Consider the following 18304-nt stretch of genomic DNA (forward strand, 5'->3'; position numbering starts at 1 on the left):
TGTTTCATATTGTAAATGACAAATATCTAGGAAATTAGATGCTGACTTGAAGGGTTGGGGAAGAGACATTACTCTAAAGCTTAGCAGAATATAAACAATTCTGAATTGTTACAAATTAAATTTAGGAATTTTACCAGTGATTAAATCAGTATTCCTATATATTAGAAGCAAATGTCACTGCATTTATTGAGGATTAATTTGAGGGTTTGGAGGTCTTCCAGATATTTTTGAAACTGGTTTTGAATTTGATTTGAAAGCCAAAACTAAAAATTACAAATGCAAAAATGTCATTGGACGTGTCTGAGAATGACCTTTTTTTTTGGTCCTGTTAGTACCCGTTCAGCCAACGGCCTCCTGATGAACATGATGATGAGTGATGAAAACCATAGAGATATCTACATCAGCACAGTGGCTGTGCCTCCTTTTATGTACTGTCCCAGTTGCCGGGACATGGCCATTGCACATCCAGGTAAGTTGAACATGAATAACAGGAGAATTTTTTACCCTTATTTTACCCTTCACAAATAAAAGTAGGAGAAAGTATATAGAAACCAAGAAAAATGCTAGAATTAATGCATTAGAGCCGGGGTGGTGCAGCAGATAGAATGTTGTACTGCAGGCCACTGAAGCTGATTGTAGATCTTTCAGTGCTCTCCCTTGCATCTCTGCCCTTTTCTCCCCGTACCCCATCATCCATGGCATGTTACTGACCTGTGCCACCTTCTTTCTCTTATTGGTGATAAGGTGTGCCTGGCCAGATCCTTTGCAAGGCAACTGCTGGCTGCATAAGATTTTTTTCCTTACGTCATGCTTTGAGATTTCCTTATGAAAACTGGGGAAGATGATCAACAGCTACCTCTTGAGGGGCCAACTGGGCACACCTCGTCAGCAGCCAAAGCCAGAAAATAGCAAAGATTGCTAGGCTGTTGGAGTACAAGGCAGTAAGGGCCTTGGGAATATAGGATGGGGTGGTTGACTGGCTGGGACTGGACTAGGGTTGAGCCTTGCGCTGTGCTTTAGCTCAGAGGCTTTTTGAAGTCCTAAAGCTACAGTGTGTTAAGAAGCTCTTTTGTACTTTCCACGGTGCGGTTTCCATGCTGCCAGAGCTTTCTGGCGTCTGGTGGCTTTGAAATGCTGGGCTGGGGTGGTTAAGACTTCCAGGGAGAGCTGTAGCTTCACATTGTGCTGTGGTCTTGCAGCCCCAGAGCTGCAGTGTCTTGAGTCTCCCCTTGCAGCGTGTTCTTACCTCAGCCTCCCTGAACTCACAGAACACTACAACACTCTGAAACTTGTTTATTGCCTGTGCTAAACCTCCCCTCTTCGGCACCTCATACTTGTTATCTGGGACACTTTCCCAACAACCTGCACATCTGGAGTTATGATGGCAACTGGGAATGCTAGCATTGCTATTGCTAAGCAATACAGTAACATGATGTCTCTATGATCACATTATTTGCAGATGGAAATTCCAACACTAATTATGGTTGTAAGTCAAGAACTACCTGTAAATATAAGTGAACTCTTTTATCAGTGGTTTCAAAAATCTTATTTTAGGGAATTAGCATGATACCGTGTTTCCCCGAAAGTAAGACAGTGTCTTACTTTCTTTTTACCCCCAAAAGCCCCACTACGTCTTACTTTCGGGGTATGTCTTACATTGGAAAAAAATTGAAAGGGTCGCGTTCCCGAAGGCATCTCCCCAGAGTCCAGAAGGGCAGCCGCGGGACAGGAGCCTCGTGAGCCCTTTTCCAAGTTCAACCTTAGGGCTCCAAGCGGCGTGCACGCGTGGAGCCACAGACGCGTGTCGGGGAAGCGTGTGTCTGGAGGGGAGGAGCCGCTCTGCGCAGTTGGGCAGCCCCACCTGCCTGCCGGAAAGGAGGCGGGCGAAGGAGGGCGCAGCTCCGGCCGCTCTCCTCGGAGCTGGTCGGCCTCGCTGGCCGCTTGCAGCCGAGCCTCGGCAGGACTCGGTTGCTGGGACGAGCGCCTTCGCTGCAAGCCGCCGCCCGCTCGGCTCACTTTGGACCAGCGCCGTCCTTCGCTTTGCCAAGCTGGGGAAGAGGCGGTGGCGCCGCGGCGAGGCGAAGGGCACGCGGGGAGCTTGGAAGCGACGTCATCGGGCTCCCCCCCCTCCCGGCAATACCCCCGTGTTTCCCCGAAAGTAAGACATATGTCTTACTTTCGGGGTACGGCTTATATTAGCCGACCCCCCTGAAACCCCCAATACGTCTTACAATCGGGGGTGTCTTACTATCGGGGAAACAGGGTATCACTTAGATGATGTGCATTTTTAATACGTTTATTACCCTAACTTGGAAGTGTAATTCAACAATAAAAATGGATAATGGTGAACCCTGCCTAAGGAGTCCTTTCCCAAATGATGAGGTTTTTTTTGTCTTGGTTCTGTTCTCTTGCATATACTTCTCAGGTGACCCAAATGCCAAATGTTTGCAGCATGGATTCATGCTGCACATGAAGTACCAGGTGGTGTATCCTTTCCCCACATTTCAGCCAGCATTCCAACTCAAGAAGGACCAAGTGGTGCTGCTTAACACCAGCTATTCTCTAGTTGCCTGTGCTGTTTCTGTGCATACATCAGGTAAAGGAGTGTGGAATTGTGTTTATGTGTATTTGTATATGTGTTGTGTGAGAGATATGCCTGTTTATGAATCCTTGCTAAAACCTGCTAATTCTGAATCCATATCCACTTTATGACCTAGCTTATTGAATGTTAGGCTTTTCCCCCTTTTTTGAAAACAGAGGACTCATACCGCTATCAGTTCATATCTTCTTGTTAGAACTTTAGCTTACTGTACTTCATCATTAAAATGAATGACATCAACTTACTTAATAAGAGAGGGGATGTCCCTCCTCCGAAATTACCTCAACTATTGCAAATCAAAGATTATTCTAATATAGAATATGTTCTGGACCATTACTATTCAAGACAATCTGAATAGTAATGATCAAACTTGATAGTAGTAGTGTTTTCTCAATTGTGGATCTTCAAAATGCAGTGAGAGAAGTAAAAATTATGCTTATGTCGTATATATAATCTACCTCTGAATTACTTCCTTGGATTGCTTAGTCATAATGTTAATTGTCATAACTATTGAGTCTATTTTTTTTAAAAAAAGCTTTGCTGGAGAACAGACGAAAGTCCAGCTTGTCAGTGGGGAAAAATGACAAAGGCATAGTTGACACAACCAAACACTGATTATTTGTATATTCATGCATTGGTTTCTGAGCAGAATTTAGTCAGCAACATATTACGAGTAGTCCTTGAAAATGTGCTGTGTGCTGTAGAAATTGTATGTCACTTCTAATTTTATTGTTGTTGTTTGCTTTTAGATGACAGCAACTTCTGCCAAATTCTTTATGACAGGAGTCGCCAGACTCGGGGCCCTGTTGTGGAGGTGAACCACACATCCCTTACCTCACATTGCCTTGAAGGCTTAGAGAAAGGGTTGGAAAAAGACAACTGCTCTTGCCAGAGTGAGACTCCATTGACGCAGCCTCTTGCAGGATCTCCACAGGACATAGATACCCATGTTTCACCTGCTGTAGCTATGGCAAAGGAATTTGTTGCAGACATCTTCCGAAGGGCCAAGGAAGCCAGAGGCAGTGCACACGTAGAAGAAACAGCAGCAGCAGGCAATGGACTCAAGTGCCTCCTTGACTCTGGGGCTCTAGGCCAGGATACTTTAGGCTCTTGGGATCTGAGGAAGACGTTGGAATCTTGCTTACATGGCAGTGTTGCTCATAGTTCTACATCGTCTACTGATACAGGGAGCTCCCTCAAAGAATCTTTCGTAGCCAGTTTTGAACTAGAAAGTCTGCCAGCTGAGCCAGGCTATGTGAACTATACCAAACTGCGCTATGTCCTGGAGCCCAATGATTCTTTCGAGGCAGAGGATGGTGAGTTGTGGGGAAGAGAGTGGCTTTGGGTTTCTGATTTCTGACAGGGTTTGCAGGCATGAGCCCAATTTCAGTAAGAAAGTGGGTAGGCACTCTTTCCATAGGTACTGAGTGAATTTCTGTTTGAACAAGAGAAGGCTAATTCCTTCAACCTTGGGAATGTTTCCTGCACCATCTCAATTGCCCAACTGTAAACTATGGCTTCCTCATTGTGTCACCTTTTACTGCATTGACCCCACGCCACTAAGAGCAACTTTCCAAACCAGGGAAGAAACCCATGCCAGTGGGTGTGTGATGGGGGCGAGGGATGTTGTCCCTGGCTTGGAAAAGCATCTCACCCAGCTTGGAAAGTTGCTCTTAGTTGTGCGCTGCCCTTTAAAACAGTAGGGGGACAAGGGGAGGGGAGGCTGCTTGGAGGAGGAGCCCTTGCTCTTTTAAAGAAGCAGCTTCTTTTCCCTCCTGCTGGAGGCTGGTGCGGATCTGCCTTGGCCGCTGGCACTTTGCCTTCGCTTTGGGGATGAGAAGGACGAGGGTCAGGATGCCTTCTTTCTCCTTGCCCACCAGGAAGCCTTCCTACTGGGTGCAGCATCTTGCCCCTTGCCAAGGGGGATGGTGCGGGTGTTCTGGTGTTCTGGTCCAAAAGGGTTGAGGGGGGGAAGAGACAAGCTCCGGCCCCTCACTTTGACCAGGGAGAAGGTGATGTTTGAAGGGGAGTCAGGGAGGACTTGCTCCATGATCGATTCCAAGGGAATGGGAAGCTCAGACACGGAGTTGCAGAGAAGAGGAGGGGGGAGGGTTAGGGAAGTAGCAGATATATCCCCACATTAAACCACAGATTCCTACCAAATTTATAAGTCTTCCTGCCCGAGCAGGCTTCTTGCATGGCCCCAGGCCTCCAGCAGAGAGGGAAGGAAGTTTCCTCTTTAACAGAGGAGGGGGTCCTCCTCCAAGAAGCCTTGCCTCCCCCTTGTCCCCCTCTTCTTTTAAAGGACTGCACGCCATCAAGAGCAACTTTCCAAGCCGGGGGAGGGGGGGGGAGACGCTTTTCCAAGTCAGGGGTGACACCTTTGCCTCGGGGTGCGGAGAGGTGAACTGGGGGAGTGTTGCCCCCTCCCAGGCAGGGAGTTGCTAAGGCAAATCTGCCTTAGCCGCTGAGGCTTTGCTGGGTTCTGCTGGAGAGTGTGGCTCTGGCCCCATTGTCCCAGCCAGAAACCTTTCTAGACTTTGGGTGTGCTGGGGGAGGGAAGGAGGGGGTTCCACCTCTGGGGCTTTTCCTAAGCCATGGGAGACACCCCTGCCTTGGGGAGATGATGTGGAGGGTGTTCCACCCCCTTGCCCCCGACGATGGCGGTTCTTGCACGGTTGCTTCCCTGGCAGAGAAGCCGACAGTCTGGAGGTGAGCTGTCCTAGGAGGACTGGAGGAGAGCGCATCTCCTCACTCATGGAGACCTGCTGGCTGGGATGTGGTCGTTGTAAGAGACATGCTGGCCAGCAAGTGGTAACAGGTGCACCAGCTGGGTGCAGTAGGGTGCTCGAGGCCCAAAATGGGGCACGGGGTGTGCCTGGGTAGGGGACGCATGCATGTGCTATGCAGGGGAGTGAGCGTGGGGAGTGCATTTGCAGGTGGTGTGTGCATTGCATTATGGGGGCTGGAACACATGCGCTGTCATGGGCGCACACACACACTTTTGGCACGCAACAATAAAAAGGTTTGCCATTGCTGATCTAGCATAATGAAATAGATTTAAAAGTTGCTGTTATGTCTTGTTTCTGTGTAACACTGAAGAATTATTCTGTGGTTTGAATCTTGATTGTGCATTCTGTTTGTGTAATAGCTAATAGATCTAGCAGTGACTCACTCATAATTTTGGGCCTGTTGCTGCCTGTAGCTTATAACTCTCTTAATAATTTCCACATATCATATTGAATGTATTTATGTATATGTGAGTAAAAAATCAAATTTGGTGCTTTCTGATTTGAATTAATTAAGCAGAAGTGCTGGCATAATTAAGGTAACATATCAGTTATAGGTTTTAAAAGTTACAGGGAAGAGTTTTAGTAGTATATAGACCCTGTGAGTGCTATTTCATATAAACTGAAACATCTTTTAAAATTTTTTTGTAACAGTCACATATTATGCACTGCTTTCTGTGAAATGTGAATGGTAGACAACCACAGTATTTTTGTACACATGGATTTTAAAACTTGTCTAGGTAGAAATTACTGGACTGTAGCCATTCTAGGATATCTGATCTTCTCTAATTTTCTAACATAGTTGTGATTTTAAAAAGACATCTTATGCATTTGGCCATCTATAGCATTCACACTTTTTTCCTTTTGTTGCCGATGTGAATTGTTATAATATTGGATTGCCTGCCAGCAGGTGAAAGCCAGAAAAAAATGAGAAAAATGTATTTCCTTCCAGTTGCTTTGTTTTATCCCCTCAGTCTTGTTTTCTGATTATTGTTCTAGCTTTTAATGTCTCTGCTGTTTTGTTCATGAGACAGCCATTGCTATTTAATCAGCCTATCAGTCAATTTCTTTGCTGATAAAATGTCTGGTTTTCTTAAAAACTAAAATTTTAGCCTATGCATTATTAGCCCTGCTATATATTTAAATACAGTACTTGGTGTATCCATTTTTGCCTTTTATCATTAGTATGTAATCAGAATATGCAGAAATTCAAATGCATTGGAGTGTGTCTGATTTTGTTTTAAAAATTTAATGATAATAACTGGTAAATATTCAGATGGATTTGTGGAACAGTTTTCTCCCCATATAACCAGTAAGTGTTGCTTTTAAATATTATTGTTTGCAGTGTCAAGTTCTTCAATACAGTATAGTTTATGAAGTATTTTAAAAATTGGAAAATAGGAAAGATTAATGCTTTGTTGTTTTTCAGAATACATTCACAAAATGTCCTTTTGCATATTTGATCATGATATACCACCAGAACTAATTCAGATGACAAAAATAAATATTTTTGATAATGAAGCCAGTCAAGTAGACAACAGCATGTTGAAGTCAATCAGTTTTATTTTTTGTTGCAACACTTTGCCTGTTCAAAAATACTAAAAACATAAGTTATTGGTATCATGTAAATTTGTTTTGTACGCTAGTATTGGGACATTTTACTTTGATTAAGGCAACATATAAGTTTTATAAATTTATTAATAAATTATTCAAATAAAGAAATAGAATTAGTAAATAGAATTGGTAGTTACAAAATATTTTTAAAAATCTAGTTTAACAAATTTGAAAAAAAGAAAAGGTCTACCAGTGGCTAGTGGATTCTGTGGAATAACAATCAGGTTAGTCTTAGATAATCAAAGGGGAGACAGAATGCCTTGAATGCATTCTCTTTGAAGCATCCTGTTCCCATACATTCACTTCTGGTTTTGGTTCCCTCTTTTTATTCTTCAATGCTTCGCGAAATATAAAACATTAAAACAAAATTTAAGTCCTTCTTTTGAAGTTCCAGTTATTTTTTTACTTGGCTTTATATTTTTTATTTCAGAATATGAGGATGACAAAATCTCCTTGCCATTTGTTGTGACAGACCTCCTAGGAAGAAATTTGAAGCTCTTGAAGGAGAAAGCTGTTTGTGAGGTGAGAGCCATTTCTAGGAATCTTCTGATCTGAGAGAAAGAGATGCTACTCTATTTGAGTACTAGACCACTAAATAATTATTCTCAAGAAATGTGACCTCATTAATATTTTTTCATTATTTTCTTGATTTTTTTATTACTTCCCTTTTGATTTTATCCAGTTGTTTGATCTCATTGTATTGAAATACACACCAAAAAACATACTGGTTTTAAATTAGGGAGACATCTCAAACTCATTGAGGGATTATTTGTATCAGTTTGTTTTTTTAGCAAGTATAAGGTAAGTATAGTTGTTAATCATAGTTTTGGATTGTATCAACCCAAGCACTTCTGGTTTATTCTGTAAATGATGGTTAAACAGGCTTATAATTTATCAGTTAGAGCAGTGTTTCCCAACCTTTGGCACATTATTCATGTTTTCAAAATTCTGGGGAACACTGAAGGGGGGGGGGGGGGCGGGGGGGGCTAAAGAAAAGTTTGGACAAAAAAAAAATCTCTTCCTCCATTTCACTCTATTTCTCCCTCCCTTTCTCTCTCTTCCTTCCTTCCCTTCTTTCTCTCCATCCCTCTTTCTTTCTTTCTTCCTCTCTTTTTTGCTCTCTTTCTCTCTCCCTCCTTCCCTCCCTCTATGTCTTTCCCTCTCCCTCCTTCCCCCCTTTCTTTCTCTCTCTCTCTTGCTTTCTTTCCCTCTCTTTCTCTTGCTTTCTTTCTCTCATTCTCTCTCCCCTCCTTTTTCTCTCTCTCTCTTTCTCTCTCGTTCACCACGCCAGCAACAGAGAGAAAAAGAAAGAGCGAGAGAGAGCCGGAGAGAGAGTGGAGTGCGCAGCAGCCATCAGCCTCCTCGCCCTCCCAGACGTCCCCAGCGCCCGGCCTCACGCCGCCTCCCGTTAGCCCGGCCGAAAGCCACACAGTCCCGGACTCCCGGATCGCTTGCTTCTCCGGCCAGCGCGGCGCTTTCCTGGGCAGATGGTTTTGCTGACCGGAGAAGCGAGCGATCCGGGAGTCTGGGACTGTGTGGCTTTGCGCCATGAAGAGAAAACGGCAGCAGGGAAAAGTCGGCCGTTTTCTCTTCATGGCGCAAAGCCACACAGTCCCGGACTCCCGGATCGCTCGCTTCTCCGGTCAGCAAAGCCATCTGCCCAGGAAAGCGCCGCGCTGGCCGGAGAAGCAAGCGATCCGGGAGTCCGGGACTGTGTGGCTTTGCGCCATGAAGAGAAAATGGCCGACTTTTCCCTGCTGCCGTTTTCTCTTCATGGCGCAAAGCCACACAGTCCCGGACTCCCGGATCGCTTGCTTCTCCGGCCAGCGCGGCGCTTTCCTGGGCAGATGGCTTTGCTGACCGGAGAAGCGAGCGATCCGGGAGTCCGGGACTGTGTGGCTTTGCGCCATGAAGAGAAAATGGCCGACTTTTCCCTGCTGCCGTTTTCTCTTCATGGCGCAAAGCCACACAGTCCCGGACTCCCGGATTGCTCGCCCCAAGGCAGGAGGCGGCGGCGGAGGAGAGTGGGCGAATCGGGCGGGCAATGGGGCAGGGCGGAGAAGCCAGGGGCGCGTTTGGCCGGAGGCACCGTGGGGAGGCAGGGGCAGGGAGGTGCGGCAGTAGGTGCCTCCGGCCAAACGCGCCCCTGGCTTCTCCGCCCTGCCCCATTGCCCGCCCGATCCGCCCACCGTTCTCTGCCGCCTCTCGCCGCGGCACACCTGACGATGTCTCGCGGCACACTGGTGTGCTGCGGCACACCGGTTGGGAAACGCTGAGTTAGAGGACCTTCATACAAGGGCTGGAACTGTAGCCAGAAAATATATAGATTATAAAGTTAATTTGACAAGACCTGTGTGAATGGGATGAAATTTTCCAGTCTAGGTCTTCTGTTTTCTTTTCTCATAGATTTGAAAGATGTTCAGTCTTTAAATAGGAAACAGTCTTTAGCTTGGTTTATTTTTTTGTGCAGTTCACGGAATTCAGAAGTATATTATTGTCCTTTATATACAGTAATCCCTCGGTTAGCACGGGGGTTACGTTCCAAGACCTCCCGCGCTAACCGATTTCCGCGTTATATTGGATGCGGAAGTAAAACCACCATCTGCGCATGTGCGCCATTTTTTTCATGGCCGCACATGCGCAGATGGTGGAGTTTGCGTGTGGGCGGCGGGGAAGACCAAGGGAAGATTCCTTCAGCCGCCCAACAGCTGATCTGCTCCGCAGCGCGGAAGCAGCGAGGAGCCGAAGATGGGGTAAAGGCAAAGGGGAAACCCCATCTTCGGCTCCTCGCTGCTGCCGCGCTGCGGAGCGGATCAGGTGTTGGGCGGCTGAAGGAACCTTCCCTTGGTCTTCTCGCTTGCCGCTTGCCAGTCCACACACGCCCCCCTGGATGAGCCAGCCACAGGGGCGAGGGGTGGGGATGAAGGGGCAGGACTTCCCGGGCGGAAGGCATGCTCGGCTCTGCCGCTCCAGCCCGTTTCGGCCGAGCCTCCCCGGCCAAGCAGCCAGGGAAGTCGAGCCAGGCGTGGCGGCGGCAGCGCTGCTTCTCCGGTCGCCCGGTCCTCTCCTGCCTCCTGCGCCGATGTTCCCCGCTGCGACGGAAGGCAGTTGCTTGGCTAGGGAGGCTCGGCCGAAAGCGGCTGGAGCGGCAGAGCCGAGCACGCCTTCCGCCCGGGAAGTCCTGCCCCTTCATCCCCACCCCTCGCCCCTGTGGTCGGCGGGGATGAAAGGGCAGGACTCCCTGGGTGGAAGGCGTGCTCGGCTCTGCCGCTCCAGCCGCTTTCGGCCGAGCCTCCCTAGCCAAGCGACTGCCTTCCGTCGCAGCGGGGAACATCGGCGCAGGAGGCAGGAGAGGACCGGGCGACCGGAGAAGCAGCGCTGCCGCCGCCACGCCTGGCTCGACTTCCCTGGCTGCTTGGCCGGGGAGGCTCGGCCGAAACGGGCTGGAGCGGCAGAGCCGAGCATGCCTTCCGCCCGGGAAGTCCTGCCCCTTCATCCCCACCCCTCGCCCCTATATTTTTTGAAAAACCGCGTTGCAGCGTTTCGCGCTAATCGAGAACGCGCAAGTCGAGGGACCACTGTATTGTGTTGCATAGAGTTTAAATCTGTTTTGGAAAGAACTCTTCCCCCACCCAATTTTGTTAATGAAATTTTAGAACTTCAATTTAAAGTAGTTTTTGAGGCTGGTTCTGTCCAGATCAGAGGAGACATTCTGTGTGCAAAAAGTGAATCAATCAATGTGCAGAAAAATATTGGCTATTTAGGCAACTGTTTCCATAATAGCATGTTAAATTTTAAGCAGAATGTTAAGCCCTCAACGGTATTCGTCTGAAATTGTGAAATTAACAATGTATATTCAAGATATCTTGTTTCTCAACTATACACCTGTTTTTCACATTTTCTTCTATTCCATGTATGTATGTAAACTAATCCTTGCCATAATTCAAAACTATGTACAAAAAATTATAATAAGATCTTGGAATAGTTGTTGGTGTCACGCATGTCAGATTTTTCTGGCTAATAGATTGTGGAGATTTTGTACAAGATAGGTTGTTGATAGGAAAAAATGAATTGGGATAGAGGAGTATTGATTCAATGTTAGCGTGTAAACAGAGGAGGAGTTTGTTTATATAATGACTTTCTGAAAATTAAATGCTTTCTTGCTAAAGAGCAGCTATGTTAGAAAGTACTGAATCAGATTCTTCTCTGCTTTCTGTTTGCTTTTCCAGGGCCAATATTTAACAGTGGAGCAGCTGACTTTGGATTTTGAATATGTTATTAATGAAGTGATTCGAAATGATGCTTCATGGTCCAAGCAGTTTTGTTCCTTCAGTGACTATGACATTGTCATTTTGGAGGTAGGAGGTAGTTTTGTTTAATTGTATCTTATTTGAGAAGGTCACTTTTTGCTTCTTGACTGCAGATGTTGTTCTCCAGCCTGATATTTGAGGAAAGACACTTTCAGGATTTTTTTGTTTTTGAAAATAATGGGGTATAAATTTAACATAAATTATTTTTGGCTATTATTCACTATACAAGCATCTTCAGCCAGTGATGAGTATTGACTTGCAACTTTATCCATCCCTTTGTCAACATAGCTTCAAATAGTTAGCTCTAACTCAATCCAGATTTTTTTTTAAATATCCTTATATAATAATAAATGCCCTTACCATTCACAAAATTGGCCCATATCTGCAATGATTTGTTTTTCAATGCTTTTGACTACAGAGTGGGCATGAGGCAGGCTGCTGTCTGTCTGTCTAAAAGGGGGTGGAAATGGACTCCCTAAAGATGCCACATGGTATAAATAAAAATAGTGCAAATTGGCAGTTTTCTAGACCAGACTTTTCCCAACATACCTCCTTCAGAATTGTTAGACCACTTTCCTCTTGTGTCATATTTGTAATGCTCATTGCATTAGTAAATGGGGATTCTGGAAGTTGTATTTTACCTCTGGAAGACACCTTATTAAAAATAAGGATGTTTAAGAATTAATGTATTTTTATAGTCCAAGAAGATCATATAGTTAAGAGGAGAAATAGGCTTATTGCAGATTTGAGGTCATCCTTCAATAGAAAATGCTTCTATTTATATTTTATGTTGTCTTTTAACATATATTCTCAGTTATATATTTTAAGAGACTGGCATACAATGTTAGTATCTTAAAATATAAAAGCCAATGGAAACCTAAATTGCATTAACAGAGGATACAATCTAGATCAAGTGAAGTACTAATACCACAACAGCCTCTATACAGCCTTAGTTAGACTACATCTGGAATATTACATCCAGTTTGGGTCACCCCACTATAAAATATATATATTGAGACTCTAGAAGAAGTGCAGAGGAGAGCAACCAGGATGATCAGGGAACTGGAGACTAAAACATATGAAGAGCGGTTGCAGGAGCTGGGTACAACTAGTCTAGCTAAGAGAAGGGCCAGGGGAGACATGACAGCAGTGTTCCAATGTTTGAGGGGCTGCCACAAGGAGAAGTGGGTCAAGCTGTTCTCCAAAGCACCCAAAAGATAGACAAGGAATAATGGATGGAAACTGATCAAGGAGAGATTCAAGGAGAAATTTTGTGACAGAACAATCAAGCAATGGAACAGTTTGCCCCGGAAGTTGTGGGAACTTCATCACTCAAGACTTTCAAGAAGAGATTGGACTGCTATTTGTCAGAAGTGGTGTAGGGTCTCCTGCTTTGAGTAGGGGATTGGCCTAGATGACCTACAAGATCAAGAGTCTCCGGAGAGGGGCAGCATACAAATCTAATAAATAAATAAATAAATCTCTTCCAACTCTGTTAATACATTTGTATTTAACTGTGGAGAGTAAAACTTAGTTATTCGGGAGAGTAAAAGAGTCTCATGGTTGCATTTAGAGATATAGATGATATAGACAGAGTGGAGAGAATCCACTCTGATTTATGAAAAAAATGCTTCTTAATGAATAACCTCATAGTTCTTTTTAAAGAATAAAGAAGATGAGCATTTCCTTTAGTATCTAGAATTAGAAATGCAGAAAATACAAATTGTGGGAACTCTGTAAAAACCGCTATTCTTCTTCCAATCCAGCCATTCTGGGGACAGTCTGGCAGCTTTCCAGAACTTCCTATACATGATGACTGTAATATGGAAATCAGGCAGGGTGAAAAATAAACTAGATATCTCTTCCAGTAGTATACAGTGAGTGGACTAGCTCAATAACAATTCAGGGCTACAACATATGATCAAGCTGCAACAGCAGCCCAAACAAGTACAGTACTGGGATCAATTCAAGTACTGGGATCAATTGAGATGATGATGATTACTATTAATACTACTACTACTACTACTATTGCTGTTACTATTATTATTATTATCTTGTTTAAAAGTTCTCAGCAAAGAATGGAACAAAGAAATGTTTTTTTTAATCAGAATTTCTGTGAAGCAGAGGTCTGAGTCATGTTTGCATCATAAGTTAGAAGCTAAATATTCCCAATTTGCTTCATGTTGACTATTCTGATCAATAGTGCCAAGTTTTAATTAAAAGCTCTGGCATAACTATTCCATGCCAAATAATACTGTCTCTTGTCAGCTCTAACCTTTCCTGTTCAAGGTGACCTATGAGTCTCATTAGTTTATGACTTATGTGAATTGAAATAATAAAAGAATTAAAATTTGAAATAAGGTTGTACAGGCAACATTTCCTTGATATTAATAGTGTGATGATTTTATTGTGGATTGGTAGCTCATCACTCTGATCACAGTTTTTATTTGTGTCATTTTAGAATCAAGGGTTCCTTGCTTAGTGTATTTCTTTTCGGTTTATGGGAGTTAGAACACTACATGTCTCATATGTAGCACAGAAGCATGAATGATCTAAGAACAATCCTTTGTTTTCTTAAGTTCCTTTTAGTTTTAACTTTGGGTTCCCTTTAGATAAGAATAGAACCTTGTCTTCCAGCCATTTCTTTTAAATGTGTCTTTTAGGTATGTCCAGAAACCAATCAAGTTATCATCAATATTGGACTACTACTGCTTGCATTTCCTTCTCCAGATGAAGAGGGACAGCTCAGGTGAGTCCAATGCCAGGCTAGACAGTTTTTTGGATTTGTTTCCAATATTGTATGCTTCTTCCTGAAGCAACATTGCAATCCTGCAAAAAGCATTGAACAAATCTGAAGGTGTGCAAGGTCTATCAGAAATTTTAAATATTATAGCCCATGTATTAAAATATATTCTCAAAATGTTTGGAGACAATGTATGCTATCTATACGAGCAAAGAAGTTCTTTGGAGCAACTATATAAGGTTGGGAAAATAGCCCTACCTGGCTTAGGACCAGACTATCTACGGGACTGTCTTCTGCCTCACACTTCCCAGAGACTGGATAGAGCCCACAGGGTCAGCCTTCTCCAGGTTCCGTTGATCAAACAGTGCCGTCTGGCGGGGCCATGTGGGAGAGCCTTCTCTGTGGCAGTTCTGGCTCTCTGGAACCAACTACCTCTGGAGACCCCACCGCCTCCACCCTCCTTGCTTTCCAGAAAGCTTTAAAAACCTGGCTTTGCTGGCAGGCCTTGGGTTTGTTGAGCAATAGCATCTATCTCTGGCCCAGTAGTATTAATGCTTTTATTAAATGGAGTTTTAAAACTGTTTTATACTATTTTATCTGCTGTACACTGCCCAGAGTCAGAAAGGACTTGGTTGGCTCACAAATCTAATGAATTAATTTAAATTAAAATGTTGATATAAGTGGGTGTATTACTTGTCTGAGTTTATTTTGATGGGTAGTTTAGTTTAAGAGCCGGGGTGGCACAGCAGGTAGAGTGCTGTACTGCAGGCCACTGAAGCTGACTGCAGATCTGTAGATCAGCGGTTCAAATCTCATCATCGGCTCAAGGTTGACTCAACCTTCCATCCTTCCAAGGTGGGTAAAATGAGGACCCGGATTGTGGGGGCAATAGGCTGGCTCTGTTAAAAAGTGCTATTGCTAACATGTTGCAAGCCGCCCTGAGTCTAAGGAGAAGGGTGGCATAAAAATTGAATGATTAATTAATTAATTGTCATTATCATCTGCAGACCAAAGACATATCACACCAGCCTCAAAGTGGCTTGGGATCTGAATACTGGCATCTTTGTCACTGTCAGTGTAGGTGATCTCACAGAAGTCAAAGGGCAGACCAGGTAAGACACAGTTGACCTATTACTTTTCTGGGGGTATATATTTATCCTTAAATTCTTTTCTTTCTTTTTTTACCATTTTTCTATTGCAATTTTTCTAAGGTAAATCAGCCCTGTAAACTGTATCTCTTCTCAGACATATTTCTCTTTCTGCAAAGATTTTCAAAAGGTACCATTTCATGTCTCCTGATGGTAGTGAATTATATAGTGGCAAAATTAAAGAAATGTAGGGAATAATCTGTCACTTGTTCTAACGATCATACATTGGAGGGCAAGTTGATTGGTATTTTTCCATAGATTATAAATGCTTTCTCAAAATTATCCATGTGTAAACTCTGGGCTTGCTAACTAACTCTAGTTCCTGCCTCTCAGTGGCAGTGTGTGGAGCTCCTACCGGAAAAGCTGTGTGGATATGGTAATGAAGTGGCTTGTACCAGAGAGCAGTGTTCGCTATGTCAACCGAATGACCAATGAAGCCCTTCATAAAGGTATTTCTGTCTTGTGAAAGTTTCATCGCAATTAGTGGATTCAATTGGCTGACCAATATTGACATGACAGCCAGCCTTCAATTAAAAAAAAAATTTTGGGCTGCTTTCTGTCTCTAATATTATTTTTTTGTGTTGGTTTGCTTGTTTTTAATTGATTTTTAACAATATAAAGACTCACACAACATAAAACAAGTGTTTTGTGTATTGTGCCCACCACTAGACAAACATTCATAACCCACCACCAAATCAGGGGTGTTTCTTGTGTAAACCAATATTCTTTATGAAAAAAAAAAGTAGGATACTGCAGAATTCTGCCTCTGCCTCCCAGCAAACAATACACACACACACACACACACACACACTCACTTTGTTTTATGTTTGGTATGAATGTGCTGTTTGGTTTTTAAAATAATGATAGGGTTTTATATGTTTTTTAATATTAGATTTGTTCTACTGCTATATTGTTTTTATTACTGTTGTGAGCTGCCCCGAGTCTTCGGAGAGGGGCGGCATACTAATCTAATAAATAAATGAAAATAAATAAATAAATATTAATTCCAGAAAGTTTTCTTAAATGTAGTCACACTAATTCCTCCCAATTATTTAAATAGATCTACTCCAAACATGACTAAATCCAGATTTGACTCAGCTGCCTTATCTTAATACTATAACAGGACACGGTTACATTTCAGACTATACTTGTACAGATGCTGAAAAAATTGATGTGGCTTTCTGAAAGTTTAGTTATTATCTGTTATTTAAAAGAAGATACAATAGCACTGGGCCTCTTCAGATCAACCGTTTATTTTAAAAAGCTTCTTCATTTTGTTATCTAGAACAATAATAAAGCAGTCTTTAAAAAGTAAGTTTAGTAATTTGAATATTCTACAGACATTTATAATTATTGACTTACCTCCTTGCATCCAGTTTCAGCAGTCTAAACACAGGAAAATAAAAATCTCCCTCTCCCTCCCAGCAATTTGCCTCCTTGCAGCTTTAATTTCACGTTCAGTTTAGCACTTGGCTTAACGGGCTCTTCTGTTTGCTGCAAGGAGGTAAATTCCTGGGAGCAGAGACCAAAGGGTGGGGGTGGCTGGCTGGAGTTACATTCAGAGTATAAGACACACCCAGGTTTTCACCCACTTTTGGTTTTTTTTTTAAAAAAAGGTGCATCTTATACTTCAAAAAATATGTTAATTACTACAGTAGTTTCTGGTTTCAGTCAGCAGATTTCCAGAAATTCCATCCAAGATGACTTTTTAATGTAGTCAATTTTGGAGAAACCTGTATTGCAAGGACACTAGTTTGTGAGTAACTTTTTTTCTTTATAATTGCAGGTTGCTCGTTAAAATTCCTAGCAGACAATGAGCACTACACATGGATTGTCTTATGAGATGTGATTCAGAAGCAAAACTTACAACAGTTGTTCATTTTTTGCCATAATTGTATGCCCGATTCAACTACCTCCTTGTTAAACGTTTTAAATTTTCCATTTCTTTAGAGTAGATGTTGCCTAGATGTTCTTGCAAATATTAGATTTTGTGAATAGAAACACATTATCTTCTTCCTTTTTGCTGTTGCGGGGAGTGTTTATGAAAAAGTGAAGTTGCTTGAGATTCTGAAAAACAAAACTTTTCTTTGCAGACTAGGAGTATTTAGGATGGCTCAACTTCAACTGTTTTAGAAAAAGCAGAAAGTAGCTATTTAACCTTCTATAGTAATTTGTATTTGGTGAAGCTACAAGAGATAGGTGGGAATATCCTCTAAGAATTGACTCCATCTAAGGCAAGAACAAATTATTCCAAGGCAACAATATTGTTTAAGGAGACCAAATCCCTTTCTTGTTTCAGTGTCATTTTGTACTTGTTACTTTATCCATTTTTTCCTCCCTAAATGTAAATGCCACCCCACCTCACATACCTAGTGGACTGATTACAAATGTTTTTCTCTGTTTTTTCTCCAGCAGGTCTTGTTTCCTGCAATAAATATTTTAAACTGAGACTAATTCTTGTTGCTTCTTTTCCTCTTTGATGAAAAACTGAGTAGGAATTAGAGCACCACAACAGACTTTTCACATAGGTTGACATTAGAGAATGTTCACTATCTGGAAAGTCTGCATTAACATCTCCCCACTTTCGTCTTCCTCCCTTTCACCTTCTGCCTCGGCTGGCGAGGCCATGGGTCCAGTGCATCCCGACGGCCCTTGTTCTTCCTCGTCCTCATCATCTGACATTATCAGTTGATCTAGGCTGACTCACAACACTTGCCTGAAAGCCTCTGCTTTTTAAAAAAAAAAAATGTATTGCAGAAGCTATACAACAACTGTGAACTAGCAAAAGGGAGCCAAATGGCATTTGATTCTCTCAGAAAAAAAAAATCCTTTAAGGCTATGCTTGTTCCATTTAAAACTGTATTTGTCCTATCTAAATAGCTCTGCCGGCATGGGGGACCAGGAGATGAATGTTTAAACATGACTTCAGATGTGAAATGGATTTATTTCTCTGTGCTATTTGTTGCCTCTCTAAATTGTATGAAGGGTGGAATATAGCTCTGACCTCTTTATATGTTCAGATCTGCAGCTCCCAAACCCTGTGCCATGGCAGGCACCACAGCAAACTTGGAGGGGGAGCATAGCATATTTAATATATTGAA

At 43.0% G+C, this 18304-nt stretch overlaps 1 protein-coding gene across 1 annotated transcript in view; it reads left to right on the top strand.

The window, feature by feature from the left end:
- Positions 1–17653, top strand: part of DCAF15 (DDB1 and CUL4 associated factor 15) — a 28830-nt gene extending 11177 nt beyond the window's left edge. Inside the window, exons 5-13 of the mRNA XM_070741547.1 lie at positions 333–469; positions 2426–2596; positions 3349–3915; positions 7433–7524; positions 11232–11360; positions 13976–14061; positions 15063–15167; positions 15537–15652; positions 16990–17653. Coding sequence (XP_070597648.1) covers positions 333–469; positions 2426–2596; positions 3349–3915; positions 7433–7524; positions 11232–11360; positions 13976–14061; positions 15063–15167; positions 15537–15652; positions 16990–17045 — 1459 coding nt within the window. The 3' untranslated portion in view covers positions 17046–17653. The remainder of the gene's footprint in view (positions 1–332; positions 470–2425; positions 2597–3348; positions 3916–7432; positions 7525–11231; positions 11361–13975; positions 14062–15062; positions 15168–15536; positions 15653–16989) is intronic.
- The last annotated feature ends 651 nt before the right edge of the window (positions 17654–18304 follow it).

The sequence above is a fragment of the Erythrolamprus reginae genome, chromosome 2 (genome assembly GCF_031021105.1).
Source record: "Erythrolamprus reginae isolate rEryReg1 chromosome 2, rEryReg1.hap1, whole genome shotgun sequence".
NCBI lineage: Eukaryota > Metazoa > Chordata > Lepidosauria > Squamata > Dipsadidae > Erythrolamprus > Erythrolamprus reginae.